The sequence below is a fragment of the Hippocampus guttulatus genome, chromosome 2 (assembly GCF_054856545.1).
Source record: "Hippocampus guttulatus isolate MCC_2025c chromosome 2, RoL_Hgut_1.0, whole genome shotgun sequence".
Classification (NCBI taxonomy): domain Eukaryota; kingdom Metazoa; phylum Chordata; class Actinopteri; order Syngnathiformes; family Syngnathidae; genus Hippocampus; species Hippocampus guttulatus.
In genome coordinates, this window is record NC_141262.1 from 22,933,917 (window position 1) to 22,960,023 (window position 26,107).

Below are 26,107 nucleotides of genomic sequence, written 5' to 3' on the forward strand. Positions count from 1 at the left end.
AAATGCCGGTCCCTGAAAATATTGTCTGACATAAACCGGTCCGTGGGGCAAAAAAGGTTGGGCACCCCTGCTTCAAAACACTTAGCAAACTAGATGACCGCTGTACTCCTTAGCCACATCTAGCCAGCAATCAACACGACGTTTTTGAAAACACCGGCAACTTGAGACACAAGTGACCTGACGTTTTTCTTGGTACTGTCATTTGGATGATTTTTTTTTTGTCTTCATCCATCCATCCATCCATCCGTTTTCTGATCGGATTGTCCTCACAAGGGTCGCGGGGATGCTGGAGCCTATCCCAGCTGTCTTCGGGCAGCAGGCAGGGGACACCCTGAACCGGTTGCCAGCCAATTGTAGGGCACACACAGAGATGAACAACCATCCATGCTCAAACTCACACCTAGGGACAATTTTAAGTGTTCAATCAGCCTGCCACGCATATTTTTGGAATGTGGGAGGAAACCGGAGTACCCGGAGAAAACCCACGCACGCCCGGGGGAGAACATGCAAACTCCACACAGGGAGGCTGGAGCTGGAATTGAAACCGGTACCTCTAAACTGTGAGGTTGACGCACTAACCACGGGTCCACTGGGCCACCCCTTTTTTTGTTTTTTTACTTGGACTTGCGAGCAGAGACTTAAGATTCGAGTGCTGCATATGCGCCGTCAAGTCAACACGCTCAGTAAGCAAGAGATTAGCAGAAGAGAAAAAAAAGAAGCTTCAAGATGTTTATTCCTTCTCCCAGTTCATAAAACAAATTCACTCACGTGTTGTATATTCCAAAGATCCAAACAACATTGCCTTAAGAATGTCCCTGCTAGCTTAATGTTAACGCATAATGGAAAAACTCAACTGATGGACTGACAGCATTAATTATAGCAGTGTTATAACCCAGCAACCCTTATAGACAGACAATATCACACTGACAGGCATATATTATTTGTCCACTGCAAAGAACAACTAATATTACCGCAGGTTATTGAGCCACTGAGAGAGGGAGTGACCTGTCTGTGTGACTGTATTATACTGTCCCCTGGTGGCCAATGTGGGTACACCAGAAGGAGTTTCTTTTTTGGTGGCCAGGCGGGAACGGATTAAGATAAGATAAGAAAAACCTTTATTAGTCTCGCAATGGAGAAATTCCCAATTCACAGCAGCAAAGTTATGAAAGGAAGAAGTAGAACAACAAAATATGGGAGCTGCTGGAAAGGCAGCCACTCACGCGGCGCCATTTTGAAGTCAAAATAACACAACACAACACATAGGACACAGACAGTCGTGCAATCTTCACCACTTTTCTGCATGCACTTTGTTGTCTGAAGCAGTTATAGATGAAAGAGGAGAGGATCAAAGTGTCCTTTCACCAGTGGATCAGATGTTCCATTCATTTCAATGGAGAAATATGATTTGAGGCATCAATTCTTTGAGTAAGAAGCATGGTCATTGAGTAAATTACGCTTGTATCTTGAGGTATTACTGAACTTAATTCTCAAAATCGTGTCAAGATCTCATTTGAGCCATTAAAATACTTCCAAAAGAGGCAACAATGTTTCTCATTTCATCCCAATTGATCCCCTCAAAATCTACTTTTGAACTTGGCACATGCAAGAACAATTTCGTGTATTTTAAAATAACGGTAACAATAATAGAAATGCATCGAGCATTCTGTGGCCACCTCTGCTGCCAGTGCCAAGGCTCCGTCTGGCCCGAAATGTCAAAGCAGCGTCAGTGAGAGCAGGTAACCGGCGGCAACTGCTGCCAGAGCAGCGGCCGCCGCCGCGATCAGGAGGAGGCCCTTGAGAATGTGCGAATTGTTCCTCGGGGGACTCGCCGACGTCCCGTCGACAGCACTGGCTGCAAAGACAACACGCAGCTTCGGTAACGATCCCCCCTCAACTGCCATTTACGTTTCATGAAGCCATTTTGGAGGCCTACCTGTCACGATGACTCGATACTTTCCAGAGTTCACACCGGTGCTGGTTTTAACTTGACACTGGTACACTCCCGAGTCTTCCATTCGCAGCTTGGACAGTTGGAGGCTTATTTGTCCCCGTCTCAGAGCCTCCCTGTCGCACCGCACGCGCCCCACCAAATGAACCGCCACGCCGTCCAGTAGTTGAAAGAGGACGGTGACCTCGCCCTCCCTGAAGAATTCGCAGTGAATCCGAAGCGAGGTGAGCGACACGTTGGCACGGCTGGTGAACTTCCAGCCCAGAGTGATGTTGTCATTCTCTCGGGCCCGGTAGGAGTCCTGAGTCACGTTCGCGTCTAACCCGCCCGCAGGAGTCAACACGAGGGTCGCGAGGTCACGCGATGGTTCAGGTATGGAGATCGACTCACAGCTGGACGTAAGGCCAGCGAGCAGGATGAGCCGGAAGATCGTCATCGTCTTCCTGAGGCCGACCGCAAGCGCATCAGTTCCTGTAGCGCTGCCAGATGACCCAAAATCTTTGTGCTCATCGGTGTCCATCTCCAATGTGGTGAGTCAGCAAAATACACTAGAACCAGAACTCACCTCAAGTCGATTCCTTTTTTTTTTTTTTCTTAGTCTTGAGGTGCCATTTCCGTCTCATGTCATCTTTTGACAAAGCATCCCAAGTCGCTTTAGTAAAGGATCCATTGTTGTCTAGAAACAGGCCACACCGCTTTTGGACGTCAGCAGTAGTTTAGTTTGTATGCGTATGCGTCGAATGTTCTGTGACTGAAGATCAAGTGAAGTCTTAAAGCTGCAATAACACCTCGAAAATGGGTGTGATCCCATCCCAGCCACTCTTTCTTTTTTTTGTGTACATTTCGAAACTTAAGCCTCTCTCAGGCCCGCAGCTATGTGCCCACACGTCATTGCCACATCGCCTCACATATGCGTTTACATTGCATTTGCCTTTGTAGTTTCGAGAAAGGCACGCGAGTGTATTTTATCACGTAACCCCTCCCAGAATGTTCTTAGAATGCTATCTTTACGAGGGCGTACGTACGACTTGTAAGGATGGAGCAAATGTGGGGACGAGCGCCTCTCCTGCAGAACCGTCTGCCCGATGCGATCCGGAGGAGCAGCCGCAGTCTCCCCATTCGCAAGAGTAAACTTCAGACTTGACTTTATGATCAAGCGTGTCGTCAGGGGATGACTGGCGCTTGTCTCCACAGTAGTTTTTGGTTGAGGTTACTTGAATTTTGCCTGTGGCGCCAAGTGCTTGCTCATTTCTTGGATTTATGAAGAGCGCGCTCCTTAAAGTTGCCTTGAGATAACTTCTGTTGCAAATTGACACCGCATAAATAAAACCGACTTGATTTGGTTCGCCCCAGGGGGGCGCATAAGGCGCATGCGGAAATCTCCTGAGCCTCGGCGAGGCTTCCCATTTTAAAAGAATGACATTGAAAGTACAAATATGAATGTTGTCTCACGATCCTCCCTGTCTGTGTTTAGTTGCTGCCGACTCTCCTTGTCCTTTGCTGCCGTACGAGACTCAACATCCAGGTAGGTGTAGGCGGAGAGGTAGCGAGAAAGCACCTCCCTCTCCTTCATACGCCGGCGTGCCGCAGCAGGCGCGAGACTCCTTGACGGGTCAGTGGGCGGGAGCAAAGGTTAAAAAGAGGCGCTACGTTGTTCATCTTCAGAATTCTTTTTCGGACGCCGTCTGTTTCTCTTTTGGGATTCAACAGGTGAGTCTTGGCCTTCTTGGTTTCCTCCGTGAGTGTTTACGTAGCCATTTTACGGCACGCGTAAGAATGAGTGGCGTGCAGGGTGTGTTGTGGCGGTAATTCCTATGCTGGTTATGAGTCACAGGACACTGAAACGCACCCACACACAAGACAATTATTATTGCGCAATGTCTTAGTTTTGGTAGCAACGCGATGGAGGGTCACTGCACGAGTACAGGATATGGCTGAAATACGAGGTGTTTTGTCGAAGCTCCCGGACTGGCACATCCGAATGAGATTTTTCAAATCAGAACATTTTCTTCGTCTGTGTGGGGCCAGACAGCCAGCCGGGTTGTTGACAGAGATCTTGCGCCAATTTCCTCCTTCGACATCTTGTGGTCGCTTCACCATGGCAGCACGCCTGCTCTCAATCTCCCGAGCATCCGACACTTCCTTGCAGAGAAGAGCGCCACCGTGCTGGAGCAAAAAAAACTTCCTAACTGCCCGGGATTTTTTTTTTCTCCTCTGTCCCAAGCTCAGGTAGGGCGATTTAGAAAATTTGGATGACAAGTTGCTTGCGAACATTTCTTTGGTTTATTTAGCAGCGTGGCGCGTTGAGGTCGGTTGGCGGTAAAGAGTAGAATGTTGCTCAACCTCGAGCGTGTCTGGTCTGGACTCTGGAATTAGGAGTCTCTGTTAAAACCCGTTAAGATCACCCCTCCCTCCGCACAAACACACTTGACAAAACCCGCGCGTGCTCAGCCACGTCGAGCTTATTTTTCTTGCTTTATTTCCTTTTTTTTTTTTTTTGCAGCTGCGCCCCGATGGCGCCAGCCAACAGCTCCACGCCGCACCTGCTGAAAAACGAGAGCATCGTGGACAGCACGGCCGCCACCACCATGGGCGCGCTCATCCTCGGCCTGGTCTTCCTCTTGGGCTTACCCGGTAATCTCTTTGTTATCTGGAGCATTGTGGCCCGGGCCCGTAAGCAGACCATCACCACTCTCTTCATCCTCAACCTCGCCGTCGCCGACGGTTCGCTGATGGCGCTGACGCCGTTCTTCATCGCCTACTTGGTGATGAAGAGGTGGGCGTTTGGGACGGTGATGTGTAAGGTGCTCTTCTACCTGTGCCTGGCCAACATGTACGCCTCCATTCACATCATCACCCTCATGAGCCTCTATCGACTACTGGCCGTGCTGCGACCCCACCGCGTCAGCTCCCTGGTGGGCCACAAGACTGTGACGTGGACGCTGGCACTCATGTGGGCCCTGGTGGCCTTTGCCTCTGTGCCCGCCATCGTCTTCCGGGACGTGAGGACGAGTGCCGACCGCGCCATTTGCGACTCCTACCATGACGAAGACAGTCACGTGAGTTTTCTCAGCTTTTTATTTTCGCTTCGGCAAAAACAAAAGGAAATAATAAAATAAGCCCGTCGATGTGGGAAGTTTATTTCATGCTGCTTCCACCATTTAGGTGGATCAGAATTTTGATAAGTGACTACTTTTGCAGAGTACAGTTGCTCTCTCTCTATTTTATATACAGTATATATACAATATATCTATAGATATATATATACTGTATATATATATTTATACGTGTATATATATGTGCATGTGTATATATATAATATATATATATATATATAATGTGTGTGTATATGTATACTGTATATATATATACTGTATATAATTTTTTTTACTAAACCCTGCCAAAAAATGCTTTCTAAAAGTAAATCACACTGTTCAACAAAATTTATTTATTTATTTATTTAACAAGAGCTGTAACAAATAAAGGATATCTTATCTTAACTTTTTTTTTTTTTGCACTGATTCTGAATCTGCCCTTGTTGTTTCGCTACCAAATCCTGTTTCACAACAACAATAATAATAATAATAATAATCATAATAGTAATAATGATAAAGGGGGAAAACAAGGAAGTGCAAGTACTGTTACCAGGTGTCAGTATTGGGCCGATATCTGGCCTTGTATCAATGTAGAATTACAGTACTGTACTTGCAACGGCCGGCAATACAGTACCTGTATTGGCCGCCCTCTTGTGGTCGTTTTTTGGTCAGGACCTTCAGGCACACATATCTGACAGATGGCTATTAAGATGACATTTCTTCTATGTAGAGATAGAAAATTGTCATTAATATGTGAAACCGCTATATAAATCAAGATGTATTGCATCATGGGATATATAGGTGTTTCTTTTAAATTATCTGTCATTGTTTTTGGGGACATTTTCTGTACCCAAAATACTAGTGTTATCGGTACTTGGCATTGGTAAAAAAAAATTCAAGAGTTGACTACTCATACTGGTATTGGCCTAAAAAAAGAAAAAATGGTATCGAACATCCTTAATATTTAGTACTCTATATGATTTAAGCGTTTGGTTCTGTAACCGATTTTTTTTCCTTCTGAAACGTCATAGCTATAAAATACAACTCATCAATTTGTAAATACAACAACCGCATTGAACATTTAAAAACAAACAAAAAAAAAGAAAATATCTCCAAAACCTGATGTGCTAGGAAAAAGGATCGACATTTATGAAATCAGCATCAAAAATACATTTTAAGACACTTACGGCCATCTCTGATTAAAACGAGTTGTCGACCATTGTTCACCAATTTGATGGAGGATGACTCACCCAGCCTTGAGCACTCTCTGCACAACATCCACATGTGGTTGTATCCTTGTGTACAGACGGTCATCCAGTACTTGCTGGAGCTGGTTTTGGGCTTCCTGATCCCGTATAGCATCGTGGTGGTCAGCTACATCTGCATCCTACGCCGCATCCGACAGACAAAATTCCGCCGACGCATCCGGAGCGAGAAACTCATCCTGGCCATCGTGGTGACTTTCTGCGTCTTCTGGCTGCCCTACCATTTGGTCAACATGGTGCACGTAAGTGCCGATGTACATGCCACGCGCATGTGGCGTTCGCAGACGGATTGACGTGACGTTTTTTTTTTCCTTAGGTCACATGGGCGCTTTGTCCCGATGGTTCTGTCAAAACAATGTAAGCCGTCACGTGTTCTTTTCATACCTTTGTTGTCTTGATTATGATTAGAAGTGAGGCTCCAGCTTCCTGCCTGTCTGTTGTTTTTTGGATTTACCAATCAGGAACTCTTCTTAAGTGTTTTGGATTTTCAAGCTGTCCGTTTCATCTCAAACTGCCATTCATGAGAGCTTGTCATCCAAAAGGCTGGCGAAAATCTGGCACCGGAGCCGCGCAGTCACGTCCTCGGTGGCCTTCATCAGCAGCTGCATCAATCCGGTGCTGTACTTCTTCGCCGGCAAGTCATACATCCGCCGTGAGGGTCTGGCTTTCATGGCCCGCCTGTTCGAGGCGGCCGGTCTGGACTCGGTCAGCAGAAAGAGTCGTCAGAACAGCCAGAACAGCCGCGACAGGGACAAAGAGGTGGATGGCGTCATGCTGAAGGAAAAAGTTCACGAGTCCAACTCGAGCGCCACTGTCAAAATACCGAAGCCCCAAACGTGACGTCGAAGCCTCAGAGGTCACGCGGGCGCCGCCCGGCATTTTTGAATGTCTCGTCCGTCCATTGGCACAGCGAGCTGTCCTGATGAACAATGAGGACGGCAAATTGTTATCGTGCTGGAGCTCCGAAGAAAAGCTCTGTCACTTACTCACGTTTCCTGGCATGGTCTGTGGTTGTAGTACTGTATGTACCGTCTTATGCAAAAATTGTGTCTGTGTGGCGAAAGAGGTCCAAATAAACAAAATGGAAACTATTGTTCCAGTTGCACCATAACACCGTTACAAGATGACGATTTTTTTTGTGTGTGTTTTTTTTTGGGTCGCAGACGTCATGTATTGTCGGTATTGTCGTCAAGAAAGTTCATCATGTTTTTCATGTGCTGTTCATTCATGTCCCGCTTGCACAACCGGATGCCCCCCTGTTGGGTAAACCTGTACAGCAAATGACATCTCGTACTCCACACTTGTAATTGAACAACAGAACTGCCTCGCATCATAGGGAAAGCTTTTTCCAAATATGTCGGTAATCAAATCCTAGGAATTTTGTTTTTTTTTACCTTTATCGTGTCTCTCTCCTACAGTGTGAACAATCGTCGCTCTTGAGAATGTGCCAGTATACCTAAAAATTGTCCATTGACTACAATGATGATTTTTGGGCCAATCAAAAATCATCATTGGAGTCCATCATTGTCGACAAAGCATCCCGCATTATCTCGCGGGCTGCATCTACTCAAATTGTGTTCTCTCAGCAGGACACGAGAGCCTCCTGCTCATCTACTCTGGTAACTTGATTTTATTTTGTTCATACTTGACCACGTTTGGAATGTCCAACTCACTGTTCACCGTGTCCCGGGGCTCTATTGTGAAAGTGCAATGTTGTAACGCCACTTCAGCACAGAGCAGCTTGCCTGCCTGCTGTTAATTCAACATATCCTGTTTCCTGTTCAAATCTCTGAAAGGTCGCAGACGCCAGTCAGAGAAGTCAAAGCGTTCAACGGATGAAGCGATGGTGTCCAACAGCACCGCCGCCTTCTCTCTGCCCGTCAGCACCTCAGCCAAAGTCGGCATCGCCATCCTGACCTTGGCCTTTGCGCTGGGCTTCCCCGGGAACCTCTTTGTGGTGTGGTCGGTGGTTTGTCGTGTCCAAAAGCGCTCGGTGACGTGCTTGCTGGTACTCAACCTGGCCGTGGCCGACGCCTTGGTGCTGCTCACGGCGCCCATATTCCTGCGTTACCTTGCTGGGGGGCAGGGATGGGAGTTTGGCTCAGCGGCCTGCAAGCTGGTGCACTACCTGTGCAATGTCAACATGTACGTCTCCATCTACCTCATCTGCCTGATGAGCATGGATCGCTGGCTGGCCGTCTCCCGGCCTTTCATGTCCCAGAAGATGCGGACTAAGCGCTCCCTGCTGATTCTCCTCCTGGTAGTCTGGATCATGGCGTTCCTGCTGTCCCTTCCGATGCCCTTCTACCGCAGGTTAGTCCTGCATGTGCGCTGATAGTGCGGTGCGACTTGATTACAGCTTTGTGTTCCTGTGTATGTGTGTGTGTGTTTGTATCTGCGCGCAGCAACCTGAGGAAAGTGTTCCCGAACAATGCCACGTTGAGATTTTGCATACCGTACCACTGGCGAAGTGTCGGTCATCAGGTCTTTCATTACACCTTCGAGACCATCATGGGCTGCCTGGTGCCCTTCTCCCTCATCAACACGTGCTACTCGTCCGTGATCTGCCGCCTCCAGAGCGCCATGTTCCATCGGCGGGGCAAAGGCAGCCGGCTGATCCTGATGATCATCTGTACCTTTGCCATTTTCTGGCTGCCGTATCACATCGTCAACATCATCGAGGTGATTCCGTCAACCTCCTAGGTCAGGGGTCGGCAACCCAAAATGTTGAAAGAGCCATATAGGACAAAAAAAAAAACCCAAAACAAATATGTCTGGAGCCGCAAAAAAATAAAAGCCTTCTATAAAATTTACAATGAAGGAGACACATGCTGCATGTATGTAGGAGACTGGACTGTCTCTGAATTGTTTATGTTGTTCATTCCTTTGTTGTGTGTTCACAAACGCCCCCATAGAATTTATTTTTGTGATTTCCTCGCTTAATTTTTTTGTTTTGTTGAATTATTTTCGCTTTTCTTAGAGTCAGTGAAGTGATCATTAATTTCCGTTTTTCGGAGGCTGTCTTTGAACGCCTCTCGAGTCGAACGAGAAGAGAGAAGGCACGGAGTCGCACGCAGACGTGTCTGTGTTTGTCGAGACTGTTAAAAGCAGAAATAAAGTGTACGTTTTAAAAAGATCAACGCCACAGCTCTCCTTTTTCGGAGCTGCAACATGTATCTACATCTATTTCAGCTATATTAGCCTACTATCAAAATCTTTTTCCATTTTCAAACATGTTTTATAAAGCTCCAGGGAGCCACTAGATGTCGCTCAAGAGCCGTATGCGGCTCTGGAGCCGCGTGTTGCCGACCCCCGTCCTAGATCCAAGGATCGAGGATCCTTCTGGCATTTAATCCTTTGCTCCCCTCCGGCAGGTGATCGGCCTCTCGCAGGGCAGCCAACCGACCGTGGCGGCCGCCCGGGTGGCCCGTCCCAACGTCACCGCCTTCGCCTACTTCAGCAGCGCCGTCAACCCGATTCTGTACGTCTTCGCCGGCAGCTCCCACATCCGCCAGGCCGGCCTCAGCTTCATGGGCAAGCTCTTTGAAGCCACCAACTCGGAGAGCAGGAGCACATCCACCTTCGGCCGCAGCGGACGCACCAGCTCGTCGCGGGACGATGCCTCCGTGCTGCAGACACTGTCAGTCAAACTGGGGAAGCCGTTCAGAGGCAGGCAGGGAGACAACAACAGCGTGGCGACAAGAGAGACGGACGAACCGGAACTCAAGACTCTGGCAAGTGTTGAGCCGTTAGAATAGCGCATGTGATCCATACTATGATCACTTTCCTTTCCGATTTGACAGACTGTACTCTTGGTTTTCCTTTCATTGTTAACTCATTCAGTACCAGCCAATTCTAGACCAAGTCTGAAAAGACGTTTAAAAACGTCTTTGGGAGTGAATGACTTAATATACAAAAAATTGCACCCACTTCCAACTTTCACCAGAACTTACGGTGCCTTGACAAAGCTCGTGTTGCTTCATTTTAAATGACAATGTGAGAGAGGTATTCATTTAAAATTATGTTTATTACTGTTCTATCGGTTCTACAGTAGTGGTAGTAATGTACAACTGTGTGGCATAACAGAGAGCCGGTCCAAACGTAAATTGCGCGATCAAGATCTGTGGCGACAAACAGAAGATTGCATCTGTGGAAACACACTTCCTATCTGTTTCATCACACGTTATTTACCAAACCTCACATGATAGCTTAGGGCCAAGTCAGAGGTCGTTTGAATCATTTTGACATTTAGCAGAAGCTTTGCATGAGAAAACTGATGTTTGGAGAGCGGCAAAAGTACCAAATAAAGTGCTTGCTGGAAAGTAATATGCACCTCTCGACTGTGAATGTGGCGAATGCGAATACATGATTGCGCCAACTTGGTGTGAAAGTGAATCTGAGTGACGGCCACGCTTAGAATAGCACCTTGTTGACGTCCAGCGGGAGTGTGAGCAGACAGCTTTGAGTCTCACGGTGAGAGAGAAGAGTGCATGAGGCACACTTTATTTGATTTGATTTTTTTTTTTTTTTACCTTGCTTGGTTGAAATTCACATGGAGGCGAGCGGGAGTGGCCTGCCAGCGGAATGGGACGAGCAATGGCGGAGCGAAAAGGAAAGGAGGAAACGAGTACTAACAGAAGGAAGGGAAGGTGTTGAGCAGGACAAGCGTGAGCTCCGAAAAATTGTGGCCTTCAATGACTCTAGATTAGGTCTGACAAGCGAGAGGGCGGAACCATGCGGATCCAAGCTCGAGGAGGACGGAGGGCGCGTCGATGATGTCCGACGCTATCCGAGCGAAACCTTTCCTGGTGAGATGTTCAAGGTCTTGAGGGAGTTACTTGAATCGGGTCTCCTCACGGATCTAACATTGACCACAGAGGATGGAAGCAGCTTCCGCGTTCACTCTTCCATCCTTGCTGCTGTCAGCTCTTTCATTGAGGCGGGGGTCAGGGTAGAAACTCAAACGTGCGAGGTGGCCGCCCACCAGTGGTGTCTGTTTCTAGCTCCGGATGTGGATCATTGTGGGCTACGGGCAGTTGTGGAGTTTGCCTACACCGGGGAGCTTATAGCAATGGGTGACACCCGACCCCAAATTGAGGCAGCGGCTCGTGCACTCGGAGTTCCGAGATTGTTGGACCTCTGCGACCAAACCGCTGGAGCGAAGGCAGATCTGAGAAAGGAGCAAGCAATCTCTGCTGAAGAGGAAATGCGACGAACCCTTCGTTCCATCCAGCAGCTCTGGGCAGACGGTGTGGGCTGTGATGTCATTTTGGATGTGAACGGAGCTTTGTTCCATGGTTTGTACAATCAGGCTTATTCTGAAGTGTTGATATTTTGGTTGTTGCTTCCGCTCGGACTGAACAAGCTGGTCTGTCAGTCCATAGGGTGATCCTGGCAGCAAGCAGTGACTACTTCCGAGGCATGTTCACCAGCGGGATGAGGGAGTCTCGTCAAGCTCGCGTTGCCCTTCCTTTAAAAGTCATTCCAGAGATGGCTGCTTTGATTTGCTTCTCCTACTGCGGGACGCTTCCTGCCAACTGGGACTGCGTCTTTGAGCTCGCCTGCACGGCACTCCGGTTCCAGTTCCGGTCAGCCGTCTCGCTTTGCCTCCGCTTCATGAAACGGGAAATGGGAGCGGGTTCCTGCCTGGATGTGGCTTCTTTTGCCGAGGCTTACGGGATGTCAGAGCTCCTTGAGGAAGCCAATGATTACGTGCTGCGAAACTTCTTGGAAGTGTCTGCGACTGAAAAGTTTCTGAACCTCCAAGCTGAGAAGCTTCTGGACTTCCTCTGCAGCGATGGTCTCAGCGTGCCATCCGAGCTTGTTGTGTTTCGAGCATTAGTCTCCTGGCTTGAGGTGGATTCTGAGGAGCGACTGGGGCATGCCTTTAAGCTGATGAGAGGAGTTCGCTTTCCCCTCATGACCTTTCGAGAGTTCAGGGAGGTGAGTGATTGTCTTCAAGAAAGCATGTTGATGGATTGATTCAAATGGAGTCACACTCACATGACTCACTCCTTCCTCCACTTTGTGGTCTTTGGTCTAGGTCAGGGCCATAAACCTACGCTTAGAAACCCAAGATGTGCAACTTCATGGTGCTGCATTTAAGGAGTTTGGATCTACCCTCTCAGTGCAGGATCACTGTCGGGTGAGGCGCCCCAAAGACTCCCTACTTCTTGTTGGTGGGGACCAGTTGGACCAGGATGTGGGTCAACGCGTACCAAGTGGCGAAATTTGGTTTGTAAACTCCTTGCGCTCCGGCATAGGCCTGGTGAAGGACATCGAGTGGAGGAAGCTGGCCCAGATTCCAGATAGGCCAAAGTTCAGACACGGGGTCGCAACCCTTGGGGGCCGATTGTTTGTGATCGGCGGATGTCACTTCTATGCCAAGGACGACGTCATGAAATCGACCTACAGGTGAACGCGGCCGATGGGCAGCCTTTTAGCGGTTCCACGGTGCTGCGTGGTCACTCACCTCTATCTCTTTTTTATCATACTAGCTATGAACCCAAGCAAGACCTCTGGAAGAGGTGCACCGACATGCAGGAATGTCGAAGTAACTTCTCAGTGGTCGTGCACCAAGGTCAACTTTGTGCCATCGGTGGAGATAAGCAGCTCAACACTAATTTAAACAGCGTGGAGATGTACAACACGGAGGCCGATACCTGGAGGTGCGCTTGAGCGGGAAGCTTATCGGTAGCTTGAAACATGAGCTTGATTTATTTTCCCCTCTCGTGCTGTTCTTGGATTCTTTCAGCTTTGTCCGTCCTCTGAACCATCCACTCAGCGGCCAAGCTGCCACGGTCCTCGATGGAAGGGTGTTTGTCTCCGGAGGTTTTGACCCCCAGTATGTTTGCCTTGCTTCCTTGTTCGTGTATGATCCCGAGGCGGGAAGCGTCCACATGGCAAAAATGACTCAAGACCGAGCCCAGCACTGCATGGAGGCACTGCGAGGTTGCCTTTATGTGGCCGGCGGCGTGTGCAACCTCAGGACGTATTACACGGACCAACTCACCTGTGAGGTTTACAATCCCGCTGTTGATTGTTGGACGACCTTTGCGCCGCTGCCCGTACCTCATGTGGGCGCAGCCTCTGCCATCTTGGAAGAGAATATCTATCTCCTGGGAGGGTACTGCCAGGAAGACTACAGTGAATCTGGACTGGTCCACAGGTTTAACCAGATCACGCAGCGCTGGGAAAGAATGGGAAAAGTCCCAGCAGCCGTTACTGACATTCGAGCCTGTGTGCTACAACTACCCCAGCACTTGAGATGGTAGCTTGAAGGACTGAAATGTCACTTCTGTATTGTCTTTCTTACCACTGCGCTGATAAACTTGCGTGGGACAGAAAAAATTACAAAATAAAATCCATTGAAGCTTGCAAAGCAGGCTCAGTGAACAGAAAAAACCACGGCGACATAAAGAAAACACAGACTTTCATATGAATAGAGGAACAATTGACCCCGCCCCCCTGTCCCCCGCGGTGGAAGCCAGAGGACAGCCATCTTACGTTGCCAATGGTACTGACATGGGTTTTGCTTTCATTTCATTGTTGATGGTTCTGACAACATGATGCAGACAAATCTTTGAGTAGTACCTGGAAGATATACAGTACCTTATAAGAGAATATTTATAATAATTTTCTTATCGATGAAATACGCATGCAGCGCCTCTCCTGGACTTAAGTGGTACAACGGTTTGGGATACACTGTGTTAGTTCTGCCGTGGAGACAAAAAATAATAATAATGGCCACTTTTCTCTACTGCGACTAAGTAGCATTACTAACCCTTTCATGCAAACTGTAACCTGAAAAGATAATAAACTGTCCACTGTAGTAAATGCCGTCCCTGAAGGGGTTAATCATATACTGTGTTGTAGATTGATGTTGGAGAACCTGCTGAACAAAGTGAACCGTCTCGGATAACAGGACAAAGGCGCACGAGTTTTATATGTTTCTTCCTGTACATTGTGTTCATCATTTTATTTTAGAAAGACACAAAGAGACAAAAAGGAAGTCAAGTCCTGCTGATGCTGGCCAGCGGTGAGACCGTAGTATCACCGTGTGTTTCTACCTGGCTTTTGCTATTCTTCCTTCCACCAGGTGCAAAGCTCAAGAGCTTAGTTTTAATTTTTAAGTTTCAGTTTGCACTCAACATGACTCTAAAACGTAGCAGCACATTCAAAATCCATCTGGCATTCAAAGCACTTTTGGAGCAATATACGTACGTCTACATGCGAACATGCGGTGGTAATAGAAGTACAGATGCTCGCAGGTCGTTGTGCGGCCCCGGCATCTTCCCCATGTTTTCCCACCTGTGCAGGGCGGGGTCGTAGCGGTGGAGCATCTTCGTGTCGCTGTAGTCCTCTTGACTGTAGCCGCCCAGAACGTACAACTTCTCCTCCAGAACAGCACTTGCCGCCCCCACATGAGGCACCGGCAGGGCCGAGAAAGCGTTCCACGAGTCTGTGGCTGGATCGTACACCTCACAGGACAGCTGATCTATCGCGATCTGGTTAGCATCTGATGTGATCCCGCCTGCCACGTAAAGGCGGTTGTCTAAGGTTTCCATGCAGTGGTGAGCACGTGCTTGAGACATGTTTTCCAGGTAATTGCTGCCTTTTTCTGGGTGGTACACAAACAGAGATGCCAGGCACTGATTTTTACTGTTCAGTCCTCCTGAGATGAAGATCTGCCTTTGTAAAACTTTGGCCACGTGTCCACCGAGGGTCAGATCCAGAGGCCGAGCAAAGCTGAAATGGAAAATCTGTGAAAACAATTTCACAACAACCATTCTACTCCGGCGACAATACATCCAAAAGTCTGGAACGTTTTTAGCAGTGTAAGTGAGGGGTTTCACTTTAAGCTACATTTGTTAGCATTTGTTAATTATATCCTTACCTCCAAGAGTTAGCAGCAGGTGAATAGCATTCCACGCTGTCGTCGTAATCAAGGTGACAGCGACCCCCGATGGCGTATATTTTTTCATCGATCACCACCGCAGAGAAGGAGCACCTCTTCTTTGTCATGTCAGCCATTCTGTCCCAGCTGTTTTGGAGTGGGTCATACCTGTAGTGAAAGGATGATTTATAATCCCATCTCAGAAACAAAATACAGTGGTACCTCGATTTACAAACGTCTCTTAATACGAAATTTTCAAGTTACGAAACGCCGCAACAGGAAAATATTGACGCTTGTTATGAAATAAATTTAAAGATACGAAAGGTAAAAATACAGTATGGGCTGCGAGTCACAGCTACGAGTTTCCTGAAAGCAACATACTTAGAGCTGCTCTGCCATTGGCTACTACCGAGCATCTTCCTGGCATCCCATTGGCTAAGAGGGACCTCTACCGAATGTGTCTTTGTGTGTGTAGATAGATAGATACGTCTCTGTGGAGCGTCCTCGTCATTCGCCCCTTGGCCCATGTGGCGTTCCAATAGTTTTACGTAAATCTGAATGACCCTGAAAAAGTGTTCACCAAACCAGCAATCGCTCACTATGCTGATGTTTGCCTTGGACATTTTCGAAGGATTGTTAAAAGCCGACAAAAGCAAACGTCCTTGGATCAGTTCCTGACAAAACTCCAGGCAAAAGCCACTTCTGAGAAAGAACATGAACTCAAGAGGGCAAAAAATGACGAGGACGCAGTTCAAAGTTAAATGACCATCATTTCTATTCTTTACTCTCTTCTTTGTTTTTTACATTGTGCACAACTCTCATTGATTGTGCAATAATCTAATTGAAACATGTGTTGTTACATATTTTGATGCATTTTTATGCTTTGGAAAACATTTATGTCTGAATTTTGGGGGCCTTGGAACGGATTAGGGCATTTACATGGAAAATGTGTCTCTACTTACAACATTTTCTAGTTCAGAAATTTCTTCCAGAACATATTAATTTCGTAAGTAGAGGTACCACTGTATTTGAACCTGAAAGAGGCCCTTTTGACAGGCTTCACCTGTAAACGGAGTTCAGGGTGTCTTCTGTGCCGTAGTACTTTTTCCCACCAAACACGTACAGTTGGCCTTTGACCACCGCGGCCTCATGACAGAACCTTGCCGAATCTGGCAGCTCACTCAACCGCCTCCACTCCATCGCCTTTCTTATTCCCGTGTGGTTCATCAGGGAATTCCCGAACCAGACTTCTCTGCTCATACATCGTCTACCCAGGTCCTCGGAAATCTGGTCACCTCCGGTCAAGACTAGAATCTGTTTAGGCAGGTAGATGCGCCACTGACTCTGTGGTCCCACCTCGTTGGAGCAGAAATGTTCCCATACTGCTTCATAGAGGTCCGCCAGCTTGTGTTCAGACCACAGGGGCATCGACTGAACCTCTTTGAATTCCTCAAACGTCATGAGTGGGAAGTGGATGGTTTCCATGAGCTCCCTGGCAAGTTTTAGTCTGGTCTTGGGCTTGGCTTGGATCCAGCCCGCCACCGCCTTGAACACAACCATCTCCGATGGAACACAAAGCGAGCGGCTGTTCAGGTATCTCGAGAGCTGTTTGGCAGGCAGGTCTTTGAACTTGGGGGTGCATGCCACCTTTTGGAATTGCCGCAACACAAAATCGTCTGAGGCTTCGAGAAGCGGCGCTACCTGGTAAGCTTCGGCGAATGATACCACATCCAAGCAGAAGTCCGCATTGAGTACTCGTTGCAAAAAGTCGAGGGTCAAGGAGAGCACTGGCTGGTACTGAAACTGCAGGGATGTGCTGCTGATCTCAAACATGCAACTCCAGCTGAGGGGGAGGGTGCCACTGTAGGAGGTTTCAATGACAACCTCCAAGTCTGAAGCCGACAGGAACGGAAGACTGATGCGGGACTGAGAGGACTCTTTCATCCCCGAGCTGAACATTCCATGGAAGAAGCCACTGCAGGCTGCCAGGATGACTCTGTGAGCTGCAGGTACGACAATAAGACTTGACACGTTCTATGCATGTTCTATCCTGAAGCAGACCACACGTGTTCGAATGTGGGTTGGAATGTTTTTTGGGGTTCGCTATTCACCAGGAAGCGATGCTCCGATGGCTTCGAGAACCACATTGCAGCCCACTCGGTCCTTCCACATCTTTCTAATCGAATGAAGACTGATGGCCATTTGTTCTTCAGCGGAGATGTTGCGCTCCTCTTGAGTGGTGGCGGAGGTCTTCTCCTGCTGCTTGCGGAGAAATTCCAAGACTCTGTGGGCGCCCAGGGCCTGAGCTGCAGCTTCCACATGCGGCACCACGTCCTCCTCCAGATGGCATATGCGTCCAGTGTAGGCGAAGTCCACGATCGCGTCCAGCCCACGGAGGTCCACGTCTGCACCCAAGGAAATGGAGTACCTGCGCTCCCCCTCATCCACACTGTGTTTCAATTTATTTTTGACCAGGGAGCTGACAGCTCCCATGACGGTGGAATGTAGGCGGAGTCTCCCGCCATCATTTGTTCTGAGAGTGAGGTCGGTGAGCAGAGCTGAGTCTCGGAAAGCCGTCAAGGTGCGAAACATCTCCAGGTCGTGCTCCTCTCTGCGGTACATCTTTATGTTGTGTGCATCTTGGTCCTCCTCTGAGCAACCTGCTTCGTCATCATCACTCGACTCCTCCTCCTCCTCCTCCTCCTGATCCACTTCTTCATGGCTTTTCCGTAACACGGTGACCATCGTCTCATCTGCCCCAGCTTCTCCTCCCTTTCTTAGAGCGCCCAATGTTTCATTTTGCCACTTTCTGCCATCTTGCGGTCGTCTAAAAACATGCTCCTCGTGGCATACACGTTTCTTCTCATCTTCTCCCGTCCTTCCCGAGCTTCTCCGCTCCAGCTCCTTTTGACTTTTCCCATTCTGCAGTGCACGGTCGCCTTTTCCCAGGTTCTCATGGACAGGAAGCCGTTCATCCTCCGTCGCCTCAACCTCCTCCCTCATTTCTTTGTCATCCTCATTTTCTCCTCCTGCCTCCTTTTGCTCCTCATTTTCATCAACAATCTCCCTGCTAGCTCCCATCACTTCATTGACTTTCACCTCCTCCTTCTCCTCCACCTCCTTGTTTTCAGCTCCCATCTCTTCATCCACCCAATTATCGTCCACCCCGTCATCCTTCACTTGCACTCCAGTGTCCTCCTCAGTCTCCTCGATCACGTCCACCCTCGCCCAGCGTCTCACCCTCTGCTCCACCTCCTTCCTCCATTGCTCCCGGTCCGGCTGCCGCTGTGTAATCGCCACCTCCATGGAGCTCTGTCAGACTCCAAACATCAACCTGTCGCAAAGTCTTCCCCAAATTTCTGCCCTGTCCCGTTCTGGTTTCATTCGATAGTCCACCGCCTCGCTCTCCTCTCAAGTGCACGTCATCGTCCCAGTGAACAAACATGTTGCTATATTGAGGGCACGACTGTGCAACGGCAGCTAATTAGAACCCCGGCTTGTCTGAGGTGCTAACGTTACTCGCGACACTTCACGTCGGAGCTTATTGCACTGCAGCTTTTATATCCAAACTCATTTGACCCACTTAAAGCGAGCCATTCAGACTTAGGGACATTTGGTCCCCAGCCAAAATTCTCTCTCTTCCCTAACCATATGACTGCAGGATCTTTATTCATCGTGCAGAGGGGGGGGCCAAGGTGGGGTTCACATTGCTCCTGTGCATCCAAACACTGCGGAATCTAGGTCAAGGATCGAGAGGCGCGTGGACGCCCCGGAGGCCAAGCAACACATTTACACCTGTTGTTGTGGTGTGTATGCTTTAATAGGAAGCTAACAGCTGGCTAGCTCAGGCATTATACGAACAGATGCTAGTAGCTCACCAGAAGCTCGTAAATTCATTTTGTGCTCACGTGAATGTGGTCCGGTCCATTTCTTGTCAATGATTTGAGAGCCCATACGACAATCTGCTCACAGCACCTTCGCGGGGCTTTAAGTTCTCGTTTGGGCTCCACAATAACAAGATCGCAATACGGCAACGGTTGCTGCCGTGCACTTGGCTTGTCACTCAAAATTCTCAGGTATTTTACATATAATTGCTGCAAAGACACACGTAGCGGAGTCTGAAATGTAACCGGGTCAAGACGGCAGGGTTTGAAGGAGTTCATCACCGGGGAAGGTTGTTAACGCCCTCGCAGCTCTGAAGGCCACATGTTTGTCAACTAGAAGACTGGCGGGGGTTCCGGTCCGTCACTGTGACGCTCTGGAAATAGATTCACTGGCCACTTCATTAGGACACATATAGACACAGTCTAATTTGATCTGATGCTCGGATAATTATGTTCATTTTTGTGCAGCCATTACCACGTGATGTGAAATTTGAAAAAAGTAATTTTATTGAAACTCTGTGGACCCGTCGAAACACTTAAAATGAGGATTAAAATCACAGTTTTCCCAACAACCGATTTTTTTTTTCAGCGGGCGTTATTAAATCGTTTTAAGCTACGAGTATACACGATGGGAGGAAAAAAAAAGTTCTAAGATGGCGCGCATCTCCTGCTATTGCTTCTTAAATCGGGTCTGGTTGCGCTTCCTGAAGAGGGCGATGGGTGGAGCTGAGATGGTGACAAGGACATCAAGGGGGCGTTTCTCAGCGCCGCGCCAAGTCGCACAGTCGAAACCGAGGAGTTGCATAGTCGTCATTGTTGGGAGTGCGCATCTACTTTGAAGTCAAGGTGAGGCGGCTCTGATCAAAATCGTCAACCGAGACACATGAAGGTTCTGATGTTTGACGTGGACACGCACAAAAAAAAAAAAAAAAAGTTTCATGTTTGTGCTTGATCCGATCGGACTCTTCGCTCGGCTTGTCAGGTTCTGACCCACGGGAGCAGGAAGGACGCGATGGCGGCAGCGATGGCGAGCAAGAGGACAACCAGTGGGGGTGCAGGGGGCGGTGCCCACCCGCACGTGTGAGCTTCCGGGCCCGCTTCCGTCTGCGTGTCCGCACCGTTTCTGGAGATGACTAGCGGCCTCACCTGAGAGATGCTCTCCTGCGCAGACGTCACAAGAAGTGAGGTTTGCAGACATTGTGATAGAACACTTTCGAGCTTAGGTTTATTTTTAAAAGTATTACTTTGACGCCATCTTGTGGCATCCTGCTGCTGGGGAACTACTTTATGTTCAAGTGACTGGAGATGCTTCGTTTAGACCAGGGGTGTCCTCTCCAGCGTTTTATAGATGTCTCCCTCCTCTAAGACACCTGAGTCAAATGATCAGGATTGTTATCAATTTTCTCAGAGCTTTCTGATGAACTGATCATTTGAATCAGATCTGCCAGAGGGGGGAGAAGTATAATATGCTGGATGGGGTCCTTCAAGGACCAGGGTTGGGCACCCCTGATTTCAACAAAGATAGGCTTTTTGCCACCACCTTGTGGCGTCTCGGTGTTGACGAGCTATGTCGAGGTAAGTTGAGATCTTTCATGCTGCTATCGTGTGGCATTTTAGCATCACGGAACTGTGTTGAAGTGAGTTGGGGAATTTCCATTTGACGAAAAATAATTCTTTGCCACCCTCTTGTCATCTTGGTGTCAAGGAATTATGTAGAAGTGAGTTGAGGACTTTCATTTGGAGAAAAACAGTCATTCTCTTGTGGCATGTTAGCGTCAATGTTGAAATAAGGTGGAGTTTCATTTACACAAAAATGTCATAATAAACTGTTTTAGGGTGCGGTGTCAGTGACTGCGGGATTTTCTCTATTTGCGGCAGGACCTCAATACAATATAGGCTGAATCTCCAATCCGACCTCTTTGGAAAGGCAATAAATCGTTCAAGCTGTTTGGCTGTAAATGACTTGTCTCGGGTATTCTCTGTCACAAGTGTCAAATCCAGATCCAGAAAGGAAAAACCTTGCCACAGTTTGGCTTTCGTCACAGGTGCATCTGTCAGATGGGTAGAAGTCAAACGATAGCAAGGTTTTTCCTTTCTGGACCCGGATTTGCCCTCTATGTTCCCTGTACTGTATTAAGAGTGAGTCATTTCATCCTAATTATGCATGTAAGGCTTACTTCAAGGATGGTCCGGCTGCGCGTCCTGTCCGGACTGAGCCGCAGGTTCCACCGATGTGAAGTGTGAGAGAGGCCGCCATCGTCTTCGCTCTCCGTGGTATCCTGCCGAGCCAGACGCTGCCGTTTGCGGCGCCGTGAGCTGATTCGCTGGAGCGAGCCGGGCTCTTGGAGCCTAGAGGTAAGATGTTATCGGAAAGCAGTCAGGTCACAGCTGGCAATCTCTGGTGGAGCCGACGGGTGTGAGCGGCGCCACCTGCAGTCGGCGTCCTCGATGTCAGCGTCTGCGTCGCTTTCTCCCTGAGGGTCGGACAGCACGCACTCCTCCTGTGTATGTGGGGAAGTTAACATTAACTTCGGCACTACGACAGGGAAACTACGAGGTCAGACGGACAATGATATAAAATCAAGTGTTTTGTGCTTTTGATGCGTTTCGAGGGTACCTCGGTTCCGTATCCCTCGGAATAACGGGTCATGGTGACTTGAGCTGAGTTCACCTGGTCCTGCCAATCCCACAAGGTAAAATATAGTGCATGCAAAAATGTTTAATTCTAATAGTCAATAATCTTATAGTTTATATACCATGTGACCTCCTTAGTTGAACACGTGTCTTCAGGCGATAAGGTCGTTAACCCAATAGCATAATTGCATAAGTAATGGTGTGATCCGTGAGCCGTCTCTTGTGATATCCATAAGAATCACTTCATAAATACGATTCAGCTGTATTCAATAGTACTAATATTAATAGTGTTTTAAGTTAATAACATTTACATTGATTATCAAATACCGGTTTAGGTTTAAACATTTAATTAGATACCATTTGGATTTCAAATATATGTATGGTACATTTTAAATGGAGTTAATGTAGCTAATGTTCAAACGGTGCAATATGTTGGAGTGGTTTACAATTCTAGTAAATACACTTTTTCGTAAGAGACCTAGTGTCTCCATTTTTTTCTAATGTTGGTCCATTAAGGTGATACTTGGAGAGAAAGTATTTTTAGATGGTATGGTGTAAAAACGTTCGAGATCGACTGGCTCATTAAACTTACTGTCACAATATCACTTAAAAAATACCAGTGCGCTTGCTCAAAAAAAAATAAAAACGAACAAACAAACAAACTGAGTAGGTTAGAACTGATGAACAGAAAGAAACTACTCGGTTAGGATTAAATCGAGGTAACCACGAATTATTGTTACGATTGTTTTTTTTTTCTTGTTTTCTGAAAACGTTCAAATATGAATTAGGCAGCTATGAGATTGGGGTAACGACATGTGTCCTCCTGTCGGTATCATGTGTCCTGATGTCGTTTACGTGCCGCACTCGCGTTACGTAACAGGCAACTTTTCACATCAGGACCAGACGCCGAATGATGGCGCGAACGTTACAAAGTCCCATTTAGCACAAAACGGACCGCATTTCTCGACTTTCACACGAGCCGAAAATGCCAAAAGGGAATCATTTGACGCGGTCACAATTTAAATAAAAAATATAGTCACGAATCTTACCTCGAAGACATGTGGAACACGGAATACGACCTAAACCCTAAATGGAGTCTGGTGCTTGGACTCTAAACGTACGCACGCGACGATGTTTGACATTGTCGCAAATCCCTCGTGACGTCACTCGTAGAGATGATTGACAGTCCAGGCCACGGGGATATCAGCGTGATACAGGGCGGAAGTGCGTAAGAGAATCAATGTATTTCAAAATAAACCGTAACGCGGACGCTCATGCAATAAATGTATTTTTCTAACGTGATGGAGTCCGTCGTTTAGATTCTAAGCCTCATTGGCGAAGCTAAATCAATCTTTTCTAAAGTTTAGAGAAAGCAGCCATGCCAAATTCAGAAACGTACAGTATGTCCGCTATGTAAAAACTCCATGAGTTGTTTCATAAATTCAGTCAAGCTTTCAACATTCAGTAAACTTTGTTCAAGCACTTTGGTTAAAAAGGTCAAATAACTTTTAATTTAGACTGAATTTCTCTTGAGAGTTCCCAATAAAAGAAGGCAAAGTGTATGAAGGGAGGCTACATGACAGAAGTGTGTCATATGAGATGTATTGACGCACATTGATTGGCAAACCTCTCAAATAAATTACTCTACTCTGGTCTGAGAGGAGTGACAGTTGGATTGGTGAAAAGGAGTCATGTGACACAAATCTCATTGCTGAACCAAAATCGCAACATCAGCCCCATGTTTTCTAAGCTTTTCTATTTCTAATTATATTTATTTAAGACGTTACAGGAAAAAACTGTTGCTGAACCTAACCCATGATTAATTAATATTACTGAAAATGTTGCTGTATTGCATTATCCATCCATCCATTTTCCGAACCGCTTGATCCTCACTAGGGTCGCGGGGGGTGCTGGAGCCTATCCCAGCCGTCTTCAGGCAGTGGGCGGGGGACACCCTGAATCGGTTGCCAGCCAATCGCAGGGCACATAGAGACGAACAACCATCCACGCTCACATTCACACCTAGGGACAATTTAGAGTGTTCAATCAGCCTGCCATGCATGTTTTTGGAATGTGGGAGGAAACCAGAGTACCCGGAGAAAACCCACGCAGGCCCGGGGAGAACATGCAAACTCCACACAGGGAGGCCGGAGCTGGAATTGAACCCGGTACCTCTGCACTGTGAAGTCGACGTGCTAACCACTGGGCTACCGGGCCGCTGCATTATTATTATTATTATTATTATTATTATTATTATTATTATTAGTAGTAGTAGTAGTAGTAGTAGTAGTAGTAGTAGTAGTAGTAGTAGTAGTAGTAGTAGTAGTAGTAGTAGTAGTAGTAGTAATATCGTCAAGTGCACCTCTTCAGCCTGACATTTACTCTCACGTCATCTCATGGGGGCACGAGAACAGCAACATATTGGACACCAGCAGCTGTCAATCAAGTGACAAATAGAACAATTGTTCCTTGATTTACAAGTAACTTTTTTCCCGATTACTAGCTGTTACTCTATTTTGCGTGTGTGCGTTATCGTGCTGCAAGCCAGAATTTGACATTCGATTATGTTTTCAAAAAATGCCCCCAAAAAAATTCCTGTATTTCGTCCTTAGAAACAGAACAAAAAATGTGCTGCTTTTGGCATTAAGAGTACATGATTCGTAAAGAAATCCAATTGCTAAGTGCAAAATAGTGAAATGTTCTCTTTTTTTTGGAATGCAGTTGGTAGCACTAATCTCCAATGGTTGGTTCCATATGGCAGCACTCGTCAGAGCGTTTTGTTGTGTCACTGCATGAATATTCATAAGCGCAGCTTCCATCTTTGGAAAGGAGGTTATTGGCAAGTGTAAATGATTTATGCGGCTCAGCAGGGCCGTGGGCGGAGGGGCTTGTGGGGGATTTTAAGTAACAGAACTGAAGGAGATAAATGCGACGTCACGGGCGCTTAAAGTAGGTCAGTCATCAAGTTGTGATGTCACATCGGAGTCAGCCGGTGACCACGAACAGCCCCCTCCTATTTTTCTTCTCTCTTTCTTAGAAGGAAAAAAAAAAAGATTGCCCAACGTCCTACGGCCTTTTTTATATGAAGCTGTCTCTGCAATCAAGCTCCTTAGCTTCTGCTTACACCAGTCACATGGAGAGCTGCACTAAGTCTGTAGACTTCATCATTTCTGAGGAGAACTCCTTTCTTGTCTATAGACCCCGCTCCCCCAATTAAAAAAAAAAAAAAACCAAGACCCATTGCCCCCCTCCCCCCCAGCCCCTTGTGAAGTGCTAAAAGAGGACGGTGATGCAAAGTTATGGTGAAGCTATTTTTGATTTCAGTTGCAGCATCAAACAATCCCACTCGGTGTCCTCAATGCGTGTAAGTGTGTGTGTGTGTGTGTGTGTGCGTGTGTGTGTGTGTGTGTGTGGACAGGAGGGGGCGCGTATTTTTTTAATACGAACCAGAGGTTTATTAGAGTAATGCCAACGCTGCATGAGAAGTGAGGCGAAACAAACGCACCCTCGCGGCTTATTGACCCATCAGGCGAAAAGACTCATGTGAGTGTCTCCTGTCAACATATGCTAGCATCAATTAGTTTAGGGCCTTGTCTGATTATGGTGGCACTTGGCTCGTTGCCATGGTAATATCAGTGGATTGTTTTACAGTTTGCAAAAGTCTATTTAATCCTTGGCTGAAACTGACGCTGGAGATGGGAAGCGGCAGCAGCATGGTTAAATTGTCGCTTGACGTCCGATAAAGCAAATGTCAACTTTCTGAACTAAACCCCCCATTTTTTGCTTCACTTCAGTAGAAATTGTGCCACTCCTTCTTGGTGTGTGCACCTTGGCCACCTGGGGGCAGTATACAACAGATATAGAGACCCCCCCCCCCAAGAAGAGTTTCACAACTGACTCAGTACAGTGCAGGCTAATATTATGATCATGATTATTATTATTTACAAAAGGTAAAGAATATAAATGCAAAGGCTAACTAGACACAATGTTTGACACTGTGTGCTGATCACATGTGTTTACACAAGGTCAACTCTCAGGCACACGCGCGAATGGTGTGCGACACACTCGAGGTGTGTCGTGGTGGGTCGTGCGTGGGTTACGTCACTCGAGGACTCGTTAATCTGTCCAAGCGGGACAGCTGGCAGCCTGCGTCCAGCAATGTCCAACACGGTTGACATGTGTACATGCTTATGTTATATTATGGATTTATTTACACACACAGATTTCATTTGGCTTCAGATTGGAAGCTTGGGGTAATGTGGAAATGTGGAATGTGCAGCCTTTAAACACAACACATACACACACGCGCGCGCGCACACACACATATACAGTATATATAAAGTATATATATATATATATTTTTTTTTAAATGAACACCTATT

The 26,107-nt window shown here is 47.3% G+C and overlaps 6 protein-coding genes across 8 annotated transcripts; 3 read left to right on the top strand and 3 right to left on the bottom strand.

Annotated features, from left to right (window-relative positions):
* Positions 1-823: 823 nt before the first annotated feature.
* LOC147209023 (uncharacterized) lies at positions 824-2,426 on the bottom strand. The gene is made up of 2 exons (XM_086104196.1): positions 1,937-2,426; positions 824-1,855 (listed from the first exon to the last, which is right to left on the bottom strand). The coding sequence occupies exons 1-2, from the start codon at positions 2,385-2,387 to the stop codon at positions 1,716-1,718; spliced, it is 591 nt and encodes a 196-aa protein (XP_085960322.1). The 5' UTR covers positions 2,388-2,426; the 3' UTR covers positions 824-1,715.
* Positions 2,427-3,430: 1,004 nt separating this feature from the next.
* LOC147209024 (leukotriene B4 receptor 1-like) lies at positions 3,431-7,403 on the top strand. Of its 3 annotated transcripts, none has more exons than XM_086104173.1 (5): positions 3,431-3,476; positions 4,455-5,010; positions 6,353-6,553; positions 6,628-6,668; positions 6,854-7,403. In XM_086104173.1, exons 2-5 carry the CDS (start codon positions 4,465-4,467, stop codon positions 7,149-7,151), a joined length of 1,086 nt encoding a protein of 361 aa, XP_085960299.1. In that variant the 5' UTR covers positions 3,431-3,476; positions 4,455-4,464; the 3' UTR covers positions 7,152-7,403. The 3 variants fall into 3 exon arrangements, with proteins under 3 accessions (XP_085960299.1, XP_085960280.1, XP_085960289.1); XM_086104154.1 differs by lacking the exon at positions 3,431-3,476 and adding an exon at positions 3,506-4,180; XM_086104163.1 differs by lacking the exon at positions 3,431-3,476 and adding an exon at positions 3,508-3,661.
* A 569-nt stretch (positions 7,404-7,972) lies between these two features.
* On the top strand, positions 7,973-10,637 carry ltb4r (leukotriene B4 receptor). The gene is made up of 3 exons (XM_086104185.1): positions 7,973-8,624; positions 8,717-8,993; positions 9,686-10,637. Exons 1-3 carry the CDS (start codon positions 8,155-8,157, stop codon positions 10,067-10,069), a joined length of 1,131 nt encoding a protein of 376 aa, XP_085960311.1. The 5' UTR covers positions 7,973-8,154; the 3' UTR covers positions 10,070-10,637.
* Positions 10,638-10,758: 121 nt separating this feature from the next.
* On the top strand, positions 10,759-14,121 carry LOC147209026 (kelch-like protein 33). The gene is given in 5 exon segments (XM_086104113.1): positions 10,759-11,637; positions 11,640-12,254; positions 12,355-12,725; positions 12,809-12,979; positions 13,066-14,121. Coding segments are annotated over 5 exon segments (2,451 nt in total). The 5' UTR covers positions 10,759-10,863; the 3' UTR covers positions 13,586-14,121.
* A 267-nt stretch (positions 14,122-14,388) lies between these two features.
* LOC147209027 (kelch-like protein 33) lies at positions 14,389-18,513 on the bottom strand. Its single transcript, XM_086106013.1, has 4 exons — positions 17,319-18,513; positions 16,271-17,210; positions 15,208-15,375; positions 14,389-15,059 (listed from the first exon to the last, which is right to left on the bottom strand). Exons 1-4 carry the CDS (start codon positions 18,511-18,513, stop codon positions 14,537-14,539), a joined length of 2,826 nt encoding a protein of 941 aa, XP_085962139.1. The 3' UTR covers positions 14,389-14,536.
* Positions 18,514-19,575: 1,062 nt separating this feature from the next.
* LOC147209028 (uncharacterized) lies at positions 19,576-22,918 on the bottom strand. Its single transcript, XM_086106014.1, has 5 exons — positions 22,775-22,918; positions 21,709-21,768; positions 21,522-21,592; positions 21,269-21,440; positions 19,576-20,252 (listed from the first exon to the last, which is right to left on the bottom strand). Exons 2-5 carry the CDS (start codon positions 21,739-21,741, stop codon positions 20,070-20,072), a joined length of 459 nt encoding a protein of 152 aa, XP_085962140.1. The 5' UTR covers positions 21,742-21,768; positions 22,775-22,918; the 3' UTR covers positions 19,576-20,069.
* Positions 22,919-26,107: the final 3,189 nt, after the last annotated feature.